Source organism: Boleophthalmus pectinirostris, unplaced genomic scaffold (genome assembly GCF_026225935.1).
Source record: "Boleophthalmus pectinirostris isolate CB_2022bp ecotype Guang Dong unplaced genomic scaffold, ASM2622593v1 HiC_scaffold_11, whole genome shotgun sequence".
NCBI classification, from domain to species: Eukaryota; Metazoa; Chordata; class Actinopteri; order Gobiiformes; family Gobiidae; genus Boleophthalmus; species Boleophthalmus pectinirostris.
In genome coordinates, this window is record NW_026570994.1 from 2,921,145 (window position 1) to 2,939,984 (window position 18,840).

At 40.5% G+C, this 18,840-nt stretch overlaps 1 protein-coding gene across 2 annotated transcripts; it reads right to left on the reverse strand.

Annotated features, from left to right (window-relative positions):
• Positions 1–648: 648 nt before the first annotated feature.
• Positions 649–9,591, reverse strand: zgc:65895 (uncharacterized protein LOC393546 homolog). Of its 2 annotated transcripts, none has more exons than XM_020927072.2 (3): positions 9,497–9,591; positions 6,219–6,270; positions 649–2,611 (listed from the first exon to the last, which is right to left on the reverse strand). In XM_020927072.2, exons 1-3 carry the CDS (start codon positions 9,589–9,591, stop codon positions 2,345–2,347), a joined length of 414 nt encoding a protein of 137 aa, XP_020782731.1. In that variant the 3' UTR covers positions 649–2,344. The 2 variants fall into 2 exon arrangements, with proteins under 2 accessions (XP_020782731.1, XP_020782730.1); XM_020927071.2 differs by lacking the exon at positions 9,497–9,591 and adding an exon at positions 6,540–6,845.
• Between the last annotated feature and the right edge of the window lie 9,249 nt (positions 9,592–18,840).

Consider the following 18,840-nt stretch of genomic DNA (forward strand, 5'->3'; position numbering starts at 1 on the left):
CACTGTTTTGATGAGTAAAATGGGTGTTTTTTTGTGTTAACTTTGCACAAGAAGTGGTTTTACAAAGACTTTTAGTGTCACAGCCATGGTTTAGACTTGAACTGTGTCAAATCGCTTTGAAATATATCGTATCGAATCTAATCGAAAGTGCGCTCAAGATATGTATCGTCTTGTGGCCCGTGTATCGTATCGGCAACTTCTGAATTAATTTTAAGTACTTCTTACTTCAGCCAAAACTTTTTCGGTCCTGATCTATGCTTTTTTTTTTTTTTTTTTTTTGTAGTGCTGCAAAATGATTGAACAAACTACTACTAAAAAATTCATTTAGGGGAAAAAATGTGCAGTTTTTTGCGGTAAAAAACATTAAAACAGCAGTATGAATGTTCTTTAAGCTGTGATAACGCTCTGAAGGTGGAGTGAAGCTTGTTAATACGTTATTTTCAGGCAAATATAGTGTTTCTGAAACAATAAAAGGTAACATGATGATCTAAATATGTTTTGTGTTAGCAGTTAATACCTCATAGAAGTAAAATACCGCGTTTTTAATCTAAGTGAACAAATAAAAATACAATAACCATTCATAACGACTTAGATTTATAGTGAATGCGACTATTTCTATGCAAAAAACAAAACAAAACAGAGGCAGCGTTTGATTTTCCTTTTTATTCGAGGTGCAACTGTCTAGTGCAATTGTAACGTCACATTTGTGATGGGCTGGGGGACATGCACAAAACAATGCCGTACTTCTGCTAGGCATTTTTCAACAATTCTCATTATCGTGTTCGAAGCTTCGGCCGCCACACCAGGCAACCCAAACACTTTTTTTACAAATAAAAAACAAAAACAAAAAAAAAACATTTCATAAAAAAATCAAACCAACACGTAGAACAATCCGGATTTTTGAGCAGAGTCAAGGCCGTGTTGTCACTGCGGGAGAGACAGTTAAAACCATGTCTCCTCCCGCCCTGAGAAATGACATCACAGGTAGTTTAAAACCTGGTAAACCATAGATAAATATATACACACACATTTATATAAGACAAATAAAAAACACTATATATGTATCTATGGTTACGGACCAGGCACTTGGCAGATTAGAGTCACAAATTGAACTGTACAAAGTTCCTAAAAACAGTCACGTCCCGTTAACTCTCCGTCCTATGATTTCTTTTTTTAGAGATTGCAAGGACATTAAATACAACGACAAAAAAAAAAAAAAAAAATCATAAACCACTCCCAGATTTTCCTAAAAACAGACGAAAAAACCCAAAATAAAAACATGGATTCCCTGCTTAAATGTTTAACGCTCCGTCCAAAAGGGGCAAAGGGTGTGCAGGTGGGACGTCAACGATCACGTGAACACGAGGCGCGGGGGGAGCAACGTGTCTGAGTCCAGCCCGCCGCGCCTCGACCGACCAAACGTACGTCAAAAGTTCAGCGTCATTTTTGAAAGTTGAGGGGGCGGGGGAAAGTGCATAAAACCACAGCGTTCTGGGAAATTAAATAAAAGTCAAAAAAGAGCTGTGTGCGAATGTAAACGAGTCCACGGGCCCCTCCCGCCGCGGAGGGGCCGAGCATCATGTGGCATTTGAAATTCTAAATTAAAACATAGAAAAATGAAAAACATAAAACAAAATCAGTTCGTGTTAGCTCTGTCCGTCTGTCTTCTTCCGTGGCGACGCGCGGGAGCGACGCCGATTGTCCAGAGCGGAGACGAGTTGGAGACACTGGTGCGACCCTCGAAAGTTGGATTCGATGTGCAACAAAACAAAGTCCATTACCAGACAAAAGCGGACACACTGTCTCACCGTTTACGTTTTATACTTTGTACATTTTAGATCCACACAGAAGACGTCAAATATATAAAGTAAGGTACGTGAGATTATGTAACAAAGAAAAATATTAAATAACGAGCAACGTTTTTAGATTTTATATTCAAAAACCTCACAGTAGACACCCTTTGCTTTGTTAACAGTGCTGCGTACACTCGGCCTTCTCGCAATGATTTCCGTGACGTCTCCTGAAATGGTTTTCGTTTCACAGCTGTGCCATGTCAGGGTCAAGAAATGTAAGAAGTGCAAACCAGGGTTCAAGGCAAAGGGTGTTTTTTGAATATATTTTTACCGCACGTGTCCATTCATATTCTTGACGTCTTCAGAGAATCTACAATGTCAATAATTGCGGGAATAAAAAACGAAACAGACGAAAAAGCGTGTCTGAACTTTTGTCTGGTAGCGTCGTTGTGGCGAGCGTGCGAGAGGGGGCGCTGTGGAGCGAGTCGGGCTGGGTCACGTCTTCACAGTATGGCAGGACTCCTCTCCCCTCCGCTCTCCGGGCCGGCGCCTTACGCGGACATGCCGGTGTTCTGTGAGGGGGGGAGCGCGGCTTGCGTCCCGGCGGAGCCCACCGCGGGCTGGCCCGGGCCCGTGGGAGAGCTCCCCGTCTGGACCTGCGCCCTGAACTGCGCCATCTGCTCGGGGCTGGCCAGGGTCTTGAGCAGGTTGTTCTCCTGCTCCAGCTGAGAGTTACGCTCGTTCAGCTCTTTGATCTGCTCCTTCAGCACCTCCACCTCCTCGCGCACGGCGTACATCAGGTGGCTCTTCACCAAGTCCTGGACACATGAGGAAGACGAGAGTGGACGGTTAGGAAGCAGTCACACTTGAAAACAAACAAACTTAGAACCGTAGAACCTTGTGCAATCATGTCTGAAAACATCACGGCTCAAAAAGGTCAAGTGTGAGTGCGTCCAGGACCAAACGTAGACTACAACACGAGTATAACGGAATGAAACCAGGACAAAATGAAGACACGGGTGAACTATAGGATTGTCCAAAGTATCGAAAATCAGAAACTAACCAATACGAAACTGAGCAGGTATCAATACTAGGATTGTAACAATAACTCAAATATCGTGATGTGATATATCGTCAATAGTCTCACAATAATATCGTGGGATGTCACAATATATCGAATCACAAGTTTCTCGACAGCATAGGGAAACATACTAACTAATAAACATAGAGAACTACACATCCCATGATTCATTGCAGGGCAAACATGAAGAAATATGTTTTTTACTTGAATTCTTGGGATTATGACGGAAATAAATCACACCAAATTCTTTTCAAGCTATTTTAAAAGCAAAAAAGTGTCCTGTCTACAATTATATCAGCCTCTCCAAAATATTGCAATAAATATCGTCAAGAGATTTGGATATCGTTACATCCCTAATCAATACTCAAAGTCACATTCACAGGACAGAAATGAATCTTATTTGAACAGCTTTAGAATGATTTTGAGCTGTATCAGAACAAGTTTAAGAGCACATACTAGTACTGTTATTTAATGTTCAAAATGATACTGTATTGTCTAAAGAAATCGTGATATCAGAATCGATATTGAGTACTGTTTCTATTCCTTAGCATCGAAATCTTTTGAAATTTTAGTATCGTGACAACTAAGAGTGTAACAATAACCAAAATATTGTGATATCGTATTGTCAAAAGTCTCTCAATAATATCGTGGGCTGTCACAATATCTATCGAATTACAAGTTTCTTTGCTTAAATTGATTGTTTTAGTGCAGCAACAGCTAAAAAACAGAGGGAACTACATCGACCATGATCCTTTGCTCCGTTTTGTTGCGAAATACATTAAGAAATAACACTCCTAAGCACTTTTAAATCTTAGTTCTTTGTCTAGTTCTAAGTCTTGTCAAGGCATTTTAAGCAAGAAAAGTCGCATATTCACAAAATATCGCAATAAATACCGAAGCGTGAGACGTGTATCGTGAAAATATCGAACCTAGAGATTTGGATATCGTTTCATTCCTAGTGACAAGACCAGGCTGCAGCCAGATTTGAAACGAAATCGAAATTGAAACTAAACTGTAACTAAACAAAGACGAGATTAGATGCACAAATCGTAGAGATTAGATGACTGAATCAAGACCAAACAAACTCTACGGGACGGGATCACGACGCTCACAACGCGCAAACAAAAACGTGAACGGCTGCTACGAGCATCAGACCGTAAAGTTTGTCCAGACTCGAGATGGTCCAATCACAGCAGTTCATTTGTAACGCTCATTTGTGTGTCTCAAACGATCTCAGACATGTTTTAAATCCTCAAAAACAGACCTGGAGTTTTGTTTCGTTTCATTTGCACACATGTTTGAGTAACTCTTTGTTATTTTCTGTCTACATCTAAAGCTCCTGTGGTGTCATGAAGCGGCGGAACAGTGTCTTCTTTTCGAGACAGGAACCTAAATGTGCAGGGTTTGTGCGTTAAACATGTGTAAATGAAACAAAACACAACTCCAGGTGTGTTTTTGATGAGGAAACATTCGAAAATAGATCAGAAAATATGCTTATTGATTCTACAAATATCCGCGTTGTTTCTTACTCTTCTACATTATTTAAGCTACCGTAACTTTTTATTGGACAATTCTTTTCTTTTGGTTAAAACACCTGTCAGTTACACCACATCCACATCAGAAATCACACAGACGGGATACGGCTCCAGACCATAACGTCTTTGTCAGAGCGCATGTGGTTTTGGCTCGTCGGCATGGCTGCAGAGAACTAAATGTTCCTGTGGCTCCGTGGGGTCATAGTCTGTGTAAAAGCTGCTAAAACGTGTATCTTAGACGTCTAGAAACATGTTCTGAAATGTTCCTGTGCGTCAGATGCCCTCCCTGGGACTCCATGAGGTTTTATTTTATGAATACGGAATTCATTTGTGGTACTAGAAAGTCCAGTGTCACAATAGTAAAATTTTAAACTCAAATTCGATACTAAGGAATAAACAAAAGAATGATTTTCAGCATTAAACAGTAGCATTTTCTTTTCTATTCCCATGTGTGTAATCCTCAGTGGTCCAGGTCGGTTTCATGGGCGTACACGAGACTATGTGCTCTTAAATTTGTTCTGATCCAGCTCAAGATCCTTCTAAATCTATTCAGGTCCTGCGAATATGACTTAAGTATAGATACCTGCTCAAAACGCTCATTTTGACACGAGTTTTAGCGTGATTTAGTGTCTGATTTTCCATACTTTTGACAACCCGAGTAGAAAGTAGGCCAGAGAGCTCAGGTTAAAGTGGCACTATAAGTCGGCATGCCCTGGCTCAGCACATGCCACCTCTCCCAGTGACTGACAGGTGAAAATAGATGAGCGTGACCGCCGTGAACCAAAACGCCACAGTTAGGGTTGGGCGATGCTGATATTCGATACTTTTTGGGGGGTTTTTTTGCACTTTTTGTACAGACTAATGAACCACAATGTACAACAACAAAGAGAGTTGTAACTAATTACTTCCCAGATGAATACATTTAGTTATTTTTTGCAAAAGTGAAAAGCTGATTTGTGATTGTTTCTTTAACTTAAGATAAAGTTGCTGTGGGTTTTAACAGCTAAATATCAGTTCTTGTCAAATATGGACTATCGTCTTGGTTCAAGAAGTCCGCCTCAGGCCACACCGAGCGTCCACAATGAGGAGATGGGACGGGGAGACGTGCCCTAGATCGGAGCATCCCTGAGCGGGCCGCCCTCCCTCCTCCTCTTCTCCACTGCCCCGGGAGCAGCACGGTACAAAATGTTCAGCCGCGCGGTGGGAGGAGCCAATCACTGTGCAAGTTATTTATACTGAGAGGAGGGGAGGACGGCGCTTGCCTAGCAACACAGGCCAGGGAGGGAGAGGAGAGTGGAGAGAGGGAGGAAGAGCAGGAGAGGGAGAGAGGAAGGCAGGGAGAGAGCAGAGGACAGGGAGGGCAGTGAATGCAGGAGGAAGAGGGACATGGCTACAGCCTGTGGACACGGCCCAACACATCAAGTGTCCCCATAAGCTCCAGGGGACCTGGTCCTAATCGTCCAAATGGACACAGCGCAGCAAGTTCAGTGTCCAGTGTAAAAGGTCCCATCAGATGTTTACATAAGTGCGCAAAGGCTCAGCTCAAGCACACAGCGCCATGTTCATTCATTCGTTCATTCATTTGAGAGGAGAGACTTTTCATGTCGTTCTGATAAACCCAGAAGCTCTGCGTTGTGCCTAAACTGAATGTCGTGCGGTGTGTTCTGGTGTGGCGTGTGTCGTGGCTGTATTTCGGGATGAGGTCGTCCTCGGTATGCGCATTGCTCTAAAAGCAGCGGCGCGGTTACATAACAGCGGAGGCAGCGCATACATGAACCTGAGCGGCCTATTTACAAACACGACACTTACCATGGCTTGTTCAATCTTGTTGTCGATGGCCACCACACTTGCGCCCGAAGAACTGCAAAACACACACAAAAAGCCCGTGTTAATAGCACTGGACACAGAGATGAAGCCCGCTGCCCGCGGACACTGCTTCTGTCTGATAACGAAAGCAAAACGAAACCAAAAGCAGACAATGGTGTCCAACAATATCCAACAGTAAACAGATCATATCTGCCCGGAGAAGGCAGCAGCTCGCGTAAACACAGAGGAGAAGACAGTGGACAGGATGAATGACAGCGGCGCTGTGCTCCGCTCCGTGCGCGCACACGTCTGGACAACACGTACCTATCGAGCCGGACTGATGCAGTCTCCTTCCCAAGCACAGAGGACAAAAACGATATGGATAAATTCCGTAGCTGACACACGCCAAGGTCCATCGCCACTGTGTAACACTGCGAACTCATGCTACCCCGTCCATTAAAACCCCCATAGGCTCAGAGGGAGGGCTGCACACTGCACGTCCAGCGGTACAAAAGTAGAAAAATAAAGCATTTCTAGTTGTCGCTGAGCTCCCCGGGCCAAAGCACAGCTCACGGCCGGGACACAGCACAAAGAGTGAAGCAGCAGGCTGCGGCTCCGCATACCGCGCTCCCTCTCTCACTAATCCATGCAGCAAACAGCGCCAGCTGCGCGCTCATTGGCTCAGAGCGCGGCTCATCTGAATAATACATGCTGCACACGGCCTCTGATTGGCTGAGCTCTGTGCTCATGATCATAATGTAAGCAGCATCCTTGCGCCTGGCGCACTGTCCTCCACAAACACTGGACACAAGTATTTAACTGCACACTCTGATACAACAAAACTGGGACAAAGAGTCCAACTCTGAGCAGACACTGCGCGGACGAACTCTGCGTGATTCATGTGCGTGATTCTGTGCGGGTCCCAGGAGCAGGGACAGGACCTGTCAGACCTGTGCAAGTGTCTCCACCTGTTGGTCACTGCGCAGAACAAAGACAATCACCTGGAGGAAACACCTGAAGATGCTTCACTCTCCAGATGACTCTGTGACAGTGTTATTAGTATTTTTATGATTCAGTGACATTGAATCTCATGTAAACCTGCACACATGAGCGTTAAGTCTTTTGTTCTGATGTTTGGTCTAGTAAATAAAAGTCAAAACTCTTCTAATGATGTTACGTGGACACTACTGTCTTTACTTGTGCCTTCACTGGGGGTTTTGAAAATCAACAATGTAAGTAAAGGAACACTTATTATTATTATTATAATATTTCATTCTAATCATGAATATCTCATTATATCATCATGAACACTTACATAATAACAAAATCATAACTGTGTTATACACAAACTACATGTGGTATTGTGATGGAGCAGTGCAGCTGTTGTATAAAACACTATGTGCTCTACACACAATGATTAATACTATGAGGTAGACTGGCCTACAGGAGAGAGGGTATGGTTCTAGAGGAGAGTGTGTATATTTCTAGAGGAGTGTGTATTTCTAGTGTGTATATTTCTAGAGGAGTGTGTATGTTCTAGAGGAGTGTGTGTATATTTCTAGAGGAGTGTGTATATTTCTAGAGGAGTGTGTATAGTTCTAGAGGAGTGTGTATATTTCTAGAGGAGTGTGTATATTTCTAGAGGAGTGTGTATATTTCTAGAGGAGTGTGTATATTTCTAGAGGAGTGTGTATATTTCTCGAGGAGAGTGTGTATATTTCTAGAGGAGTGTGTATATTTCTAGAGGAGTGTGTATATTTCTAGAGGAGTGTGTATGGAGTGTGTATCTCTAGAGGAGTGTGTATATGCCTACAGGAGAGGGTAGGCCTACCGCAGTAGCAGAGGAGGCTCAAGCTGCTTTGTCTCCACACATGTGCACTTTGAGAGGACACACTGTTCTAACAGGGAGGCCGGACCACTCCCCAACTACATTACACAGTCAATACAAAAACATGATCCTTTACGCTTCATGTCCTGTACAATCTGAAACTTTTATAGTTCAGGATTTTGAAATTTTGCACAGTTCTGTAGTTGTTTGGGGAGATAAAACTCTGCATTATGAAATGAATGAAATACATAAAAAATATATACAATTGTATATAATATTGTGTTATGGACACCTTTATCTTTTTGGGATGTGCCTTCAAGAAATGTGTTGAGAATATTTTATTTGAACTGACATGGTAAAAATAATCACATGACTGAAAACAAAACAGATATATCTTCTAGTATTTCATTCATTCATGTCATTGTCCAGTTTGAGTTTTAGAAAATTGTGAAAGAAGAAGTCAAAGAAAGAGTGGCAGAGAGTGAGGCTTTGAAGGTCAGTATATTAGAGTGTTGAGACAATGGGCTCTGGGCAGAACACAAAGTACTTGGCTTGTGAGGGACTTCTGCATGTTTTGTACAGACGGCTGCTCCACATCAGCCTGTCAAAGTCCACACAGTGAATGAAGCTCACATGAGCACAGTTTAAAGTGTGAGAGGAGCTGCAGGGTCACACACCTGTGTGTGTGTGTGTGTGTGTGTGTGTCAGCACAGGGCATACATCACAATTATGTGATCATGTGTGTGTGTGTGTGTGTGTGTGTGTTTGTGTCACTGCTCCTCTGCAGAACACACTGTGAGACCCTGGGCAGGTCTATATCTTTGTCTTTTGTCTTCTTATGTCAGGTACAGACTTTTGTCAGAGCTACTGGGGATGAGTTTAATAAATGATGAGCCTCATTAGAATGTTTTGTGCTTTATAAATGTTGTTTGTAAATGTGCAGACTTTTGATGGGACTATAAAGTTGGAGAGATTAAATGTATGTATTTAGATGATGGATGTGGCATGACGGATCCATCACATGGAATGAGCACATTCACAGGCAAGCGCAGCAACATGCATGTGCTCTAGAACACCGTGTCCTCAGACACAGCGCGAGCCCTTCAGGGCAGCTCAGCTCTCTCAACATTTTGGGGCGTAGCTCTTTCAAACAGGTAGAGAAAGTCTTTAACAGTTAAGTCTACTGAAGTTTTATGTAGTGAAAATGCTATTAAAGTGCTATTCCTCTGGTCAGAAGAAGAAGTTTTTTAAAACTGCAAACACACACACTCAGACACATGTCAAACACCATACGTCCAAAACGAGGTACATTCCATCACAACAAAAGCAGTCACATGGATATGACACCAAGACAAAAGCCCCTGAGTGGCTTTAAGGACCCCCGCTGGTCCACGCGCCTACCCCCCACACCCTGCACCCGCGCCCCCCTCGCCCAACACTGACTCCAGGTTACCTCTTGAGGTGGTTCTCCAGCTCCCAGAAGAGCAGCTGTACGGCCATGGCGTCCCTGCTCTGCGAACGTCCAGCGGCCAAGCACGTCTCCCTCATGGATGCTCCTGTCAGGCTAAGCTCGCAATCCGACTGAGATGGACCCCCTCACCCGAGACCCAAAAACCACCAAAAAGAGGCACCAGCGCCGCACCCGCGCACCCTCACCCCCTCGTCCTCCTGACCTGCCCTTTGGCCCGACCCCTGCCCTGTCAACCGTGGGGGCTTCACATGGGGACACTGACCAACAATGGGGACAGGAGGGAGCAGTGTAAACCGGGGTGAGGTAGTGTGTGTATGAAGCGCGCGTTACTGTGTCAAGTCGCTATAGCTGCCCCTCCACAAAGTCCCAACAACCTATAGGCTCGAGACGATTGGCAGAGAACTTCGTGTGGCGTGACGTCACCGCCTCCTCCCCGCGCCCGTTATGTAAACCGCCAGCGAAGATTAACGCGATCGGGCCAATCGGATGAGCCATTTTTGACCACACACCCGTCATCGCCTCGCAGGGCCCTCCCATTCGCCTCTTCTCTCCACGCCAATCTGTCAATCACAACATCCTTTACCTACATTTTTCACCTATATTCTTATATATTTAGAAATGCTCAAATTTGCCTGTACAACCAAAGCTGCGGTGGACTGTGAAGAAGGCGAAGAAGGCGTTTGCTCGCTCTTGATCAGCCATGCACACTGGGCACCGCCAGGCCTTGTGCTGCTGCCTCACGTGTACCTCCACGCTGCTCAAGATGGCGTCCACAGAGCTGCAAACACTCCACACAAAACATTCAAAACAAGCCCTAGAAATACAAAAGACACAGACTATTTTTATTATTTTACACTTGTGATAGACTTTCTAAACCTAAACTGAGCTTTGTGTGAAAAAACAAAAGATAACAAAACGATGGCGTAGTTAGTTTGTTGTTGCGTTTAACGTTGGTGCCCACTGGGAAATTATTAACCCCATTAGGGAAAGGTCAAATAGTCTATTCTTCTTGCGCTATACTGGCCCACTAGCCTAAATTGAAGTTGACGCCATTTGGGAACTTTAATCAGAAAAGACATGCTGCGTCAATACCGCTCGCCGTTTACCGTCCGCTTAAACGCCGGGCTAAACTTTTAAAAAACGAAAGTGCGAGCCCGGGGTCATGATATGTCCTTGTTTTGTGCAGAAGTTGTACATTGTGTTCCTTTACGTTTGGTCGGCGATGCGCATGCCCGGCCGGAACAAAAGACTGCACCCACCGCTCGGCCAATGGCAGACGGCGCCGCGGTTGGGTCGGCCAATGGCGAGCGACCCCAGCGCGCCGGCGTCACACTCGGGCCAGATGGGACGCCGTCATTCATTATATATACCCAGCTTTACTGTATGTGTATGGCGCGTACAAAAGAGTGACCTACATGTTATCTAACCACTACGGTAAAGCCTACGTGTACGCAGATAAACAGGAGATGGTCGTAATCCTCTCCAAGACAGATTAGTTTATATAAATCTCACTGTTAAAGGGCCCAGATTATGATTTTCTCTGATCTGTTTACTCATGAGAAACCTGGAATTGTGTTTTGTTTCATTCATACATCTTTAACACAGCCCTGGAATTGCAAATCTTTACCAAACAATAAATTTAAAGGCAGATGTTGACTTGAAAACTACAGCTTGGTGATGTCACAAGGTGGAATAGAACACATTTTGAGTTTCAGAGATGACACACTAATAATACAGGATTACTTAAACATGTGTGAATGATACAAAACACAATTCCAGGTCTGTTTTAATGAAAGATAATTAGTTTCATCCGATTTTGAATTTGCAATGCCGTTGAATTTCTCACTTTGAAAATTTTGAATGAAAGTTTGAATTATTTTTATTCTGAATGGCAGTTGAGGAAATTTTAAGTGTACATTTTCAGTATTAAAAATCCAATATTGAAAAAAAATATATTTTCAAGACCTCAAATTCAACAGTTGAAATTCAGAGTGTAAAATAATTTGCAGGAAAAAATTTGCAGGAAAGATCCAAGATGCAAAGATCTAGGGAATCGTTCCAAAGAGATCCAATCAAATTTTGTAACAAGCAGGAAATTTCTCACTGTGAATTTTAACTGGGCTTGAAAATAAATGTGCTGAATATTTAAAAAGTGAAATATTTATTCTCAAATTGAACCCTATTGAATGAAAATGCACACTTAAAATTTCAGCAACTCAAATTCAGAATAATTCAAACTTTCATTCAAATTTTTCAGAGTTAAAAAATTCAAAGCGAGAAATTCGACGGCATTGCAAATTCAAAATCAGATGAAGCAAATTATCTTCCATAAAAAAAGACCTGGAACTGTGTTTTGTATCATTCACACATGTTTGAGTAAACCTGTATTATTAGTGTGTCATCTCTGAAACTCAAAATGCTCTGTTCCACCTTGTGACATCACCAAGCTGTAGTTTTCAAGTCAACATCTGCCTTTAATTTTTTTTTGTTGGCATAGATTTGCAATTCCAGGGCTGTGTTCAACATGTATGAAAGAAACAAATCTTTTCTCAGAGTTAAAAAATTCAAAGTGAGTATTTAAAATTCAAAATCTAACAGAACAAATGATCTTCTATGTTTCTGAGGATGAATTCAGAATCTTTTGTTGTACGTCAGTGAGGGGTACTTAAAAAAAATCTAGTTTTATCGACAAGTCCAAAGACGAGATGGAGATGTTGGTGGACCATGTATGCCCCACCCTATGGAGCTTACGTAAGTTGTGTTGACGGAGATGCGGGCTGACACATGCTACGCTTGAGCACCCACTGATAACAACGCAATGCGCAAAATGAGGGGTAGTTTACAGAGATTAAAAACACCAAAAAAGTTAAAAGAGTAATTGGCATTTGAATTAAAGTGCATGATATTTTTTGTGGTTGGATTACTAAATCTTGTGAGATAATGTCAAAGGTTTAGACCAGTCAAGTGCAGTCGTGAAGAAAAGTTAAAACAAGTAAATAGAACTAACACTTTGTTCTAAAACATATTTATAACATGTGTCGAATGTTTCCTGTCAAATACAACACAATTTATACATAGAAGTAACAAAATAACATGCTGGGTACAAGAGGTGGGACTTGCAAGTCGTGACTTGGACTCGAGTTAGACTTGAGTTACTATTTTTTAGGACTTGAGACTTGACTTGATAAAATGGACTAGGACTTGGGACTCGACTTGGACTTGAAGGTCAGTGACTTGGGACATGAGTCGGACTTGAGGCCTGTGACTTGAAAAGCACTTTTAAAATCTGAATTCTTTCTAGTCTGACTGTAATGATTCACTCCAAGATCTTGTCAAAACATTTCAAAAGGAAAAAAATTACATTTCTACAACTTTTATATACTCTATAAATACTCATTTATAAATTTACTATGTTTTTTTAAGTACAATTTAGTTTAAAAGTCATATAAATTCCAAAAATCTAAGCTACATTTGGTGCATTGGTTTAAAGATTTGAAATGACTTGAAGCTCAAAGCAGATGACTTGGACTTGACTTGGACTTATGGGCCAGTGACTCAAAACTCAACTTGGACTTGACTCAGACTTGAGATCAAAGACTTGAGACTTACTTGAGACTTGCAAAACAACGACTTGGTCCCGTCTCTGCTGGGTACTGGGGTTGCCAAAAGTATCGGGAATCAGATACTGAAACTAATATAGAAACAAGATACTCGATCGATAGAAAAAAAATGAGTTTTTTTGCATCATTTAGAGCTGTATCTAAACAAGTGTAAGACCTCATAGTAACTTAGAAGAGTGTACTAATATTTTGTGTTGAAAATGACAGTGCTTAATATATTTAGGCTAATATTTTTAGTGTATCTGCCTTAAATCTCCAACACAGATTGTTTTGGTCAACTTTCTGCCTAAAAGGTCCAATATATAAAGCTTTATTAGAACACAAGCAATAACTACACAAAACGTGTCTACACAGCTCTCTTCAAAGTTTGTGGTTAAAAGTAGGTATATTTAAAGGACAATTTAGGGAAAAAAAAAATAAAAAATTTGGCTGAATAAAAAAAAAGTTATATCACTTTTCCTTACATAAATCTAAAAACAAAAACTCTGTGTGGATAAACTGTCCTCACATTTTGGATGGAATCACAGAGATATTTTCCTTTTAAAAGCTACAATATTTTTCCCAACAAATTCTCTTCAAACTCCACAAATATTTTCATCATCAGCATGTCTCCTTGCAATGTTTTTTTTTTTTTTTTTAAACACATGACAAGTGTAACTTAAAGGGGACCTGGGACGTTCTGTAAAATAGATTTATGAGTTTTTAACAATGTTACAGTAGTTGGTGCGCTGTTGAGCTCGACATGTACGCTCCTGCAAAACTGTTAAAAATGATGAGAACATTGCGAAATAGCTTTTTAAAATACCAGACGCAGCGGCTGACTGTTTTGTTTTGACGCTTGAAGGGCCTAATGTTAATGTTTATGTTATAATGTTATTTCCTCAAGACAAACAGACCTGGAGTTGTGTTTTGTTTCATTCACACTTGTTCCACGCATAAATCTTGAATATTTAGAAGTTCTTCTCTCAAACTGAAAACACTGTATGCCACCTTGTGATGTCATGTGGTAATGAGGGCTGGGAATCATTCAGAAGTTGCCAATATGATACATATCTCGATACAGTGCAGTTTTGATTTGATATGATATATTTCAAATTGATTTGATTTGGTTTAATAAAAAATAAAGTCTAAATCATGGTTGTGATACTAAAAGTGTTTGTTAAACCACTTCTTGTGCAAAATTCTAATGAAACACAAACATTTTAATCATCAAAACAATGTGTCGCATAAACAAGTTTCCTTCCTCTAAACAAACAACAAATCTGTAGCTGTAACAAAATAATTTAGTGATATATCAATACAGCAGCCCACGATATCGATACTGTATCATCACATTAAACGATACAGTACATCAATATTCCAATATTTATGCACACCCCTAGTGGTAATACAGGATGTGCTCCACTATGTTTTTAAACTCCATACACCTTCATTTGAATCATTTGGGTAATTTCAGCTCTGAAGTTGCTGATCTCTACTGAACAAAAGGTAAAAGTTATCTGTGAACTTGAAAACTACCACTTCATGACATCACAAGATGGAATAGAGCATTTTGAGCTCTAGAGATGTAGACAGACTCATAATAAAGGAGGAGGACTACTACTACTACTACTACTACTACTACTACGGTAAATGGTCACATTTTTCTATAGCGCTTTTCCACCTTCAAGGCACTCAAAGCGCTTTACAACAAGGAACCACTCACCCATTCACACACACATTCATACACCAGTGTACGCAGACACTGTGGGCAAGGTGGGTTAAGTGTCTTGCCCAAGGACACAGCGGCAGCATTCATCTGTGGGAGCTGGAATCACACCAGCCAACCTGTGGGTCAGTGGATCTGACCGCTCAACCTGAGATGTTTATGTTGAGAGCTGGATTCAAACTGCCAACCTTTAGATCAGTGGGCGAATGCTCTACCAACTGAACTACTGCCGCCCACTATCATCTTCTTTTTTTTTTTTTTTTTTTTTTTTTTGAGCAAGGGAAACGTACATTAAACATCAGGATACATAAGGGCACATGAACATGTTGAGACTCTTTCTGGTGCTCAGAAGGAGTAAGTTGAAGTTTAAAAAACTTATCATGTCTGACTCCAATTGTTTCACCTTAACACATGGCTGACACATATACACACACATACATACACACAAACACAAATACACACACACACATATACAGACATACACACATACATACATATATACACACACACACACACATACATATATACACATACACACACACACACATCTACACACACACATACATACACACACACACACACACACATACATACACACACATACATACACACACACATATGTTTTCATTTGTAGTCATACAATCTAATAATAACGATAAAGAAGACACAAAAGTTGATTATTTATGATCGTACAAAATAAACAGTTATGACAATGACAAATGTAACCCAGGAGTGTCAAACTCATTTTGGTCCGGGGGCCGTATCCAACCGACTTTGATCCCAAAGGGGCTGGATCAGAAAACTCATGTCATATAAACCCCAAAAATAATAATAAGTTCAAATATTTGTGCAGAGAAATGCTAATCTATTACAGAAATATTTTTAATTGATGAACTCATTCTTTTACAAAATATTATAATATTATGAACAACCTGAAACTTTAAGAAAAAATCAATTTCAACACAGTGTTTTAACATGAACTTGTTTGCAAACAGGAATAAGTCAATTTTTCCTGGAAAATCCTGCACTCGGCTCCACTTTTCTCATTTTGGACATTTTGTTGATGAGGGTGTCACGGTCAACAGTCAAAACGATCGTCCTTTAAGAGCGTTTGGAAAGAGACAAGTCTTCATTTGTGCTGCTCTGGTGGGAGGGGCCACGTACAGAGACACTGGAGACACTGCTGTGATAAACACCACAGAAAATGACCAAGATTTTAATAGAAAATATTATTAAAATATTTTAGTAGAAAATCACCCAAGTGCCACATTAAAAGTCTTGGAGGGCCGGATCTGGCCCCCGGGCCTTATGTTTGACATCTGTGATGTAAGGATTTTGGTTTTCCTTTATGGTCGAATAATCTAATAATAATGATAAAGAAGGTAAAAAAGTTTATGATCGTACAAAATAAACAACAGTGAGAATGAAAAATTTAAGGATTTTGCTTTGTTTTTTCCATATATGGTTGGAATATGGTACAAACTAATAATAATGATAAAGAAGGCGCATGTGTGAATGAAACAAAACACAACTCCAGGTCTGTTTTTGAAGAGGTAACAACATTCTAACATTTTAATCACAGTTTTATGTAATATAGGACCTTTCATAATGTGCCACTTTATGCCTCACCATGGCTGCAGGTCAAGTGGCGCATCAGCATAGAGAGTTATATGTGTGCGATTGGCCGTGTATCTCGTTGATGCGTTGTGTTGTGAGTGCGTGTGCGTGTGTGCGTGTGGATGAGCGCAGACTGGTAGAATCCGGTTTTGGAGACTTTGCGCTGTGGTATTTACAAGCGGAGACCAAAGCCAGGAGCGAGATTACACTGTTGTTATGATGAAGTGCGGAATGACTTATGTAACAATTTGTAATAATAATTCAGACATTTTGTATAGGGGAAAAGAAATCTACTAAAACAAGTCCCAAAACTAGATATTAATCAGTCATTATTCACTCAAAAAGTCTCATTGACAGGACAGAAATGAACCTTTCCTGAATCGTTTTGGATTAATCTTGGGCGACAACACTCACAATGTACATTTTACTGTATTGTCTTTACAATCTGATAACTGTGAATTCAAATTGTAATTCCTATTCAATTGTGAGCCAAGTACGTCAGCGGTTTGTGTTGTACTCTGGACAGTGTTGGGGAGTAACAGATTACATGTACCAGAGTTACATAATCAGAGTACAAATTATGAGTAACTGTATTCAGTTACAGTTACTGTTTCAGTGAGTGGTAATTGGGTTACAGTTACTTTGTTAAAATAAATGGATTACACAGAGGTATTTTCCTGTTTTCCCCCTTTTTTTTCAGTAATTCCACTCATTGCTGGAAACTAAACCAGGTCTAAACTAGATCTAAACCAGGTCTAAACTAGATCTAAACCAGGTCTAAACCAGGTCCAAACCAGGACTAAAACCAGGACTAAACCCAGGTCTAAACTAGATGTAAACCATGTCTAAACCATGTCTAAACCATGTCTAAACTAGATCTAAACCAGGTCTAAACCAGGACTAAAACCAGGTCTAAACTAGATCTAAACCAGGACTAAAACCAGGTCTAAACTAGATCTAAACCAGGACTAAACCAGGACTGAACCAGGTCTAAACTAGATCTAAACCAGAACTAAACCAGGGCTAAAAACAATAATTTTTTTTTATATGGTTCAGTAAAGTCTGGGCTTTTTATTTTCTTTTAGTAGAGAAAACTTCTTATGTTACGATATCCTGGTCTTTGCTTCTCTACAGCAAATCAAGTAATCCAAAGTATTCAGATTACGTTACTCACTTTAAGTAATTTAATGGATTATGTTACAAACTACATTTTGGGGTATGAAATCTGTAATCTGTAGGGGATTACATTTTAAAAGTCACCTTCCCAACACTGATTCTGGAGTTCTATAGTGCAGAAAATACCCGGGAGGAAACACGACCTAACCTGTAATCAGGGAAGGTGTCATTTCAAGGATCGCTGCTGGAAAGTTTAAAAAAAGAAGAGGTAGAGCATGTGATTTTCCCAAATAAACCCTTTTCAAAGTTTGTAAACAAAAACATGCAAATTTCCAGAGTGGAGGTAAAAAAAGAAAGTGGAGCAGAGCGGGATTTTAAAGGATCAATTTGGATTAGACTCAGAATATGTCAAAATGTGAAAAATCAAGACGGTTTTGGCAAATGACCTCTCAGCTACATGCGAGTCACATCAGAGCCTGGTTAGAAAACATTTACAAATCAAGTTATTTGTTAATTTAATTCAGTTGTTAATTTGGATTATTTAAAATCACAATATTTATCTAAAATGACTTAATAAAAGAAACAAGGGCGCTGATTTCCAGGTTAGAAAACTGTGGGGCCCGGTGGGAGCTGACGTTACTGTAAACGTCATCACAACAAAGAGCCAGTGTTCCGTCGAAATGAGCTCCCCGCAGACTAAATCAACAGTGACGTCTCTCGATTCACGATGACCTATAGAAATAAGCGACCTTACGTTTTTCCATTTACAGTTGTACAGATCCAATAAAGCCAAACCCTGACCTCCCCAGTGTGACAACATATTTGGATTAGAGACGCAGGTTTGTTGCTGTTTGCACACGGTGATCACACTTTATACCTTAATTATGTCAAATTTCTGCTCATTTATATGAATATGCATAGGTAGTAGTAGTAGTCATATTCTGCTCATATAGACTCCTGACTAAAGGACGCACATATCCACAGGACAATTTATCCATCGAATAATGTCCCACTGTAGAATCACCATTATGCACATTTAGATGGATTTGGGCAGAGCTCATTCCCACAGGCCCATATCTTCTATCAAATAAGACTCCCATTATATAAGAGAAATAAATGACTGGAAACACTCAAATCTTTATATTAAATAGTGTTACATATAGAATATTTAACACTAATATCATAGTGTGAATTTCCTGTTATAGTATAAACAGCGCCTATAATGTTTTCTACACATAGAAACAAAATAAAATACGATGTAATGA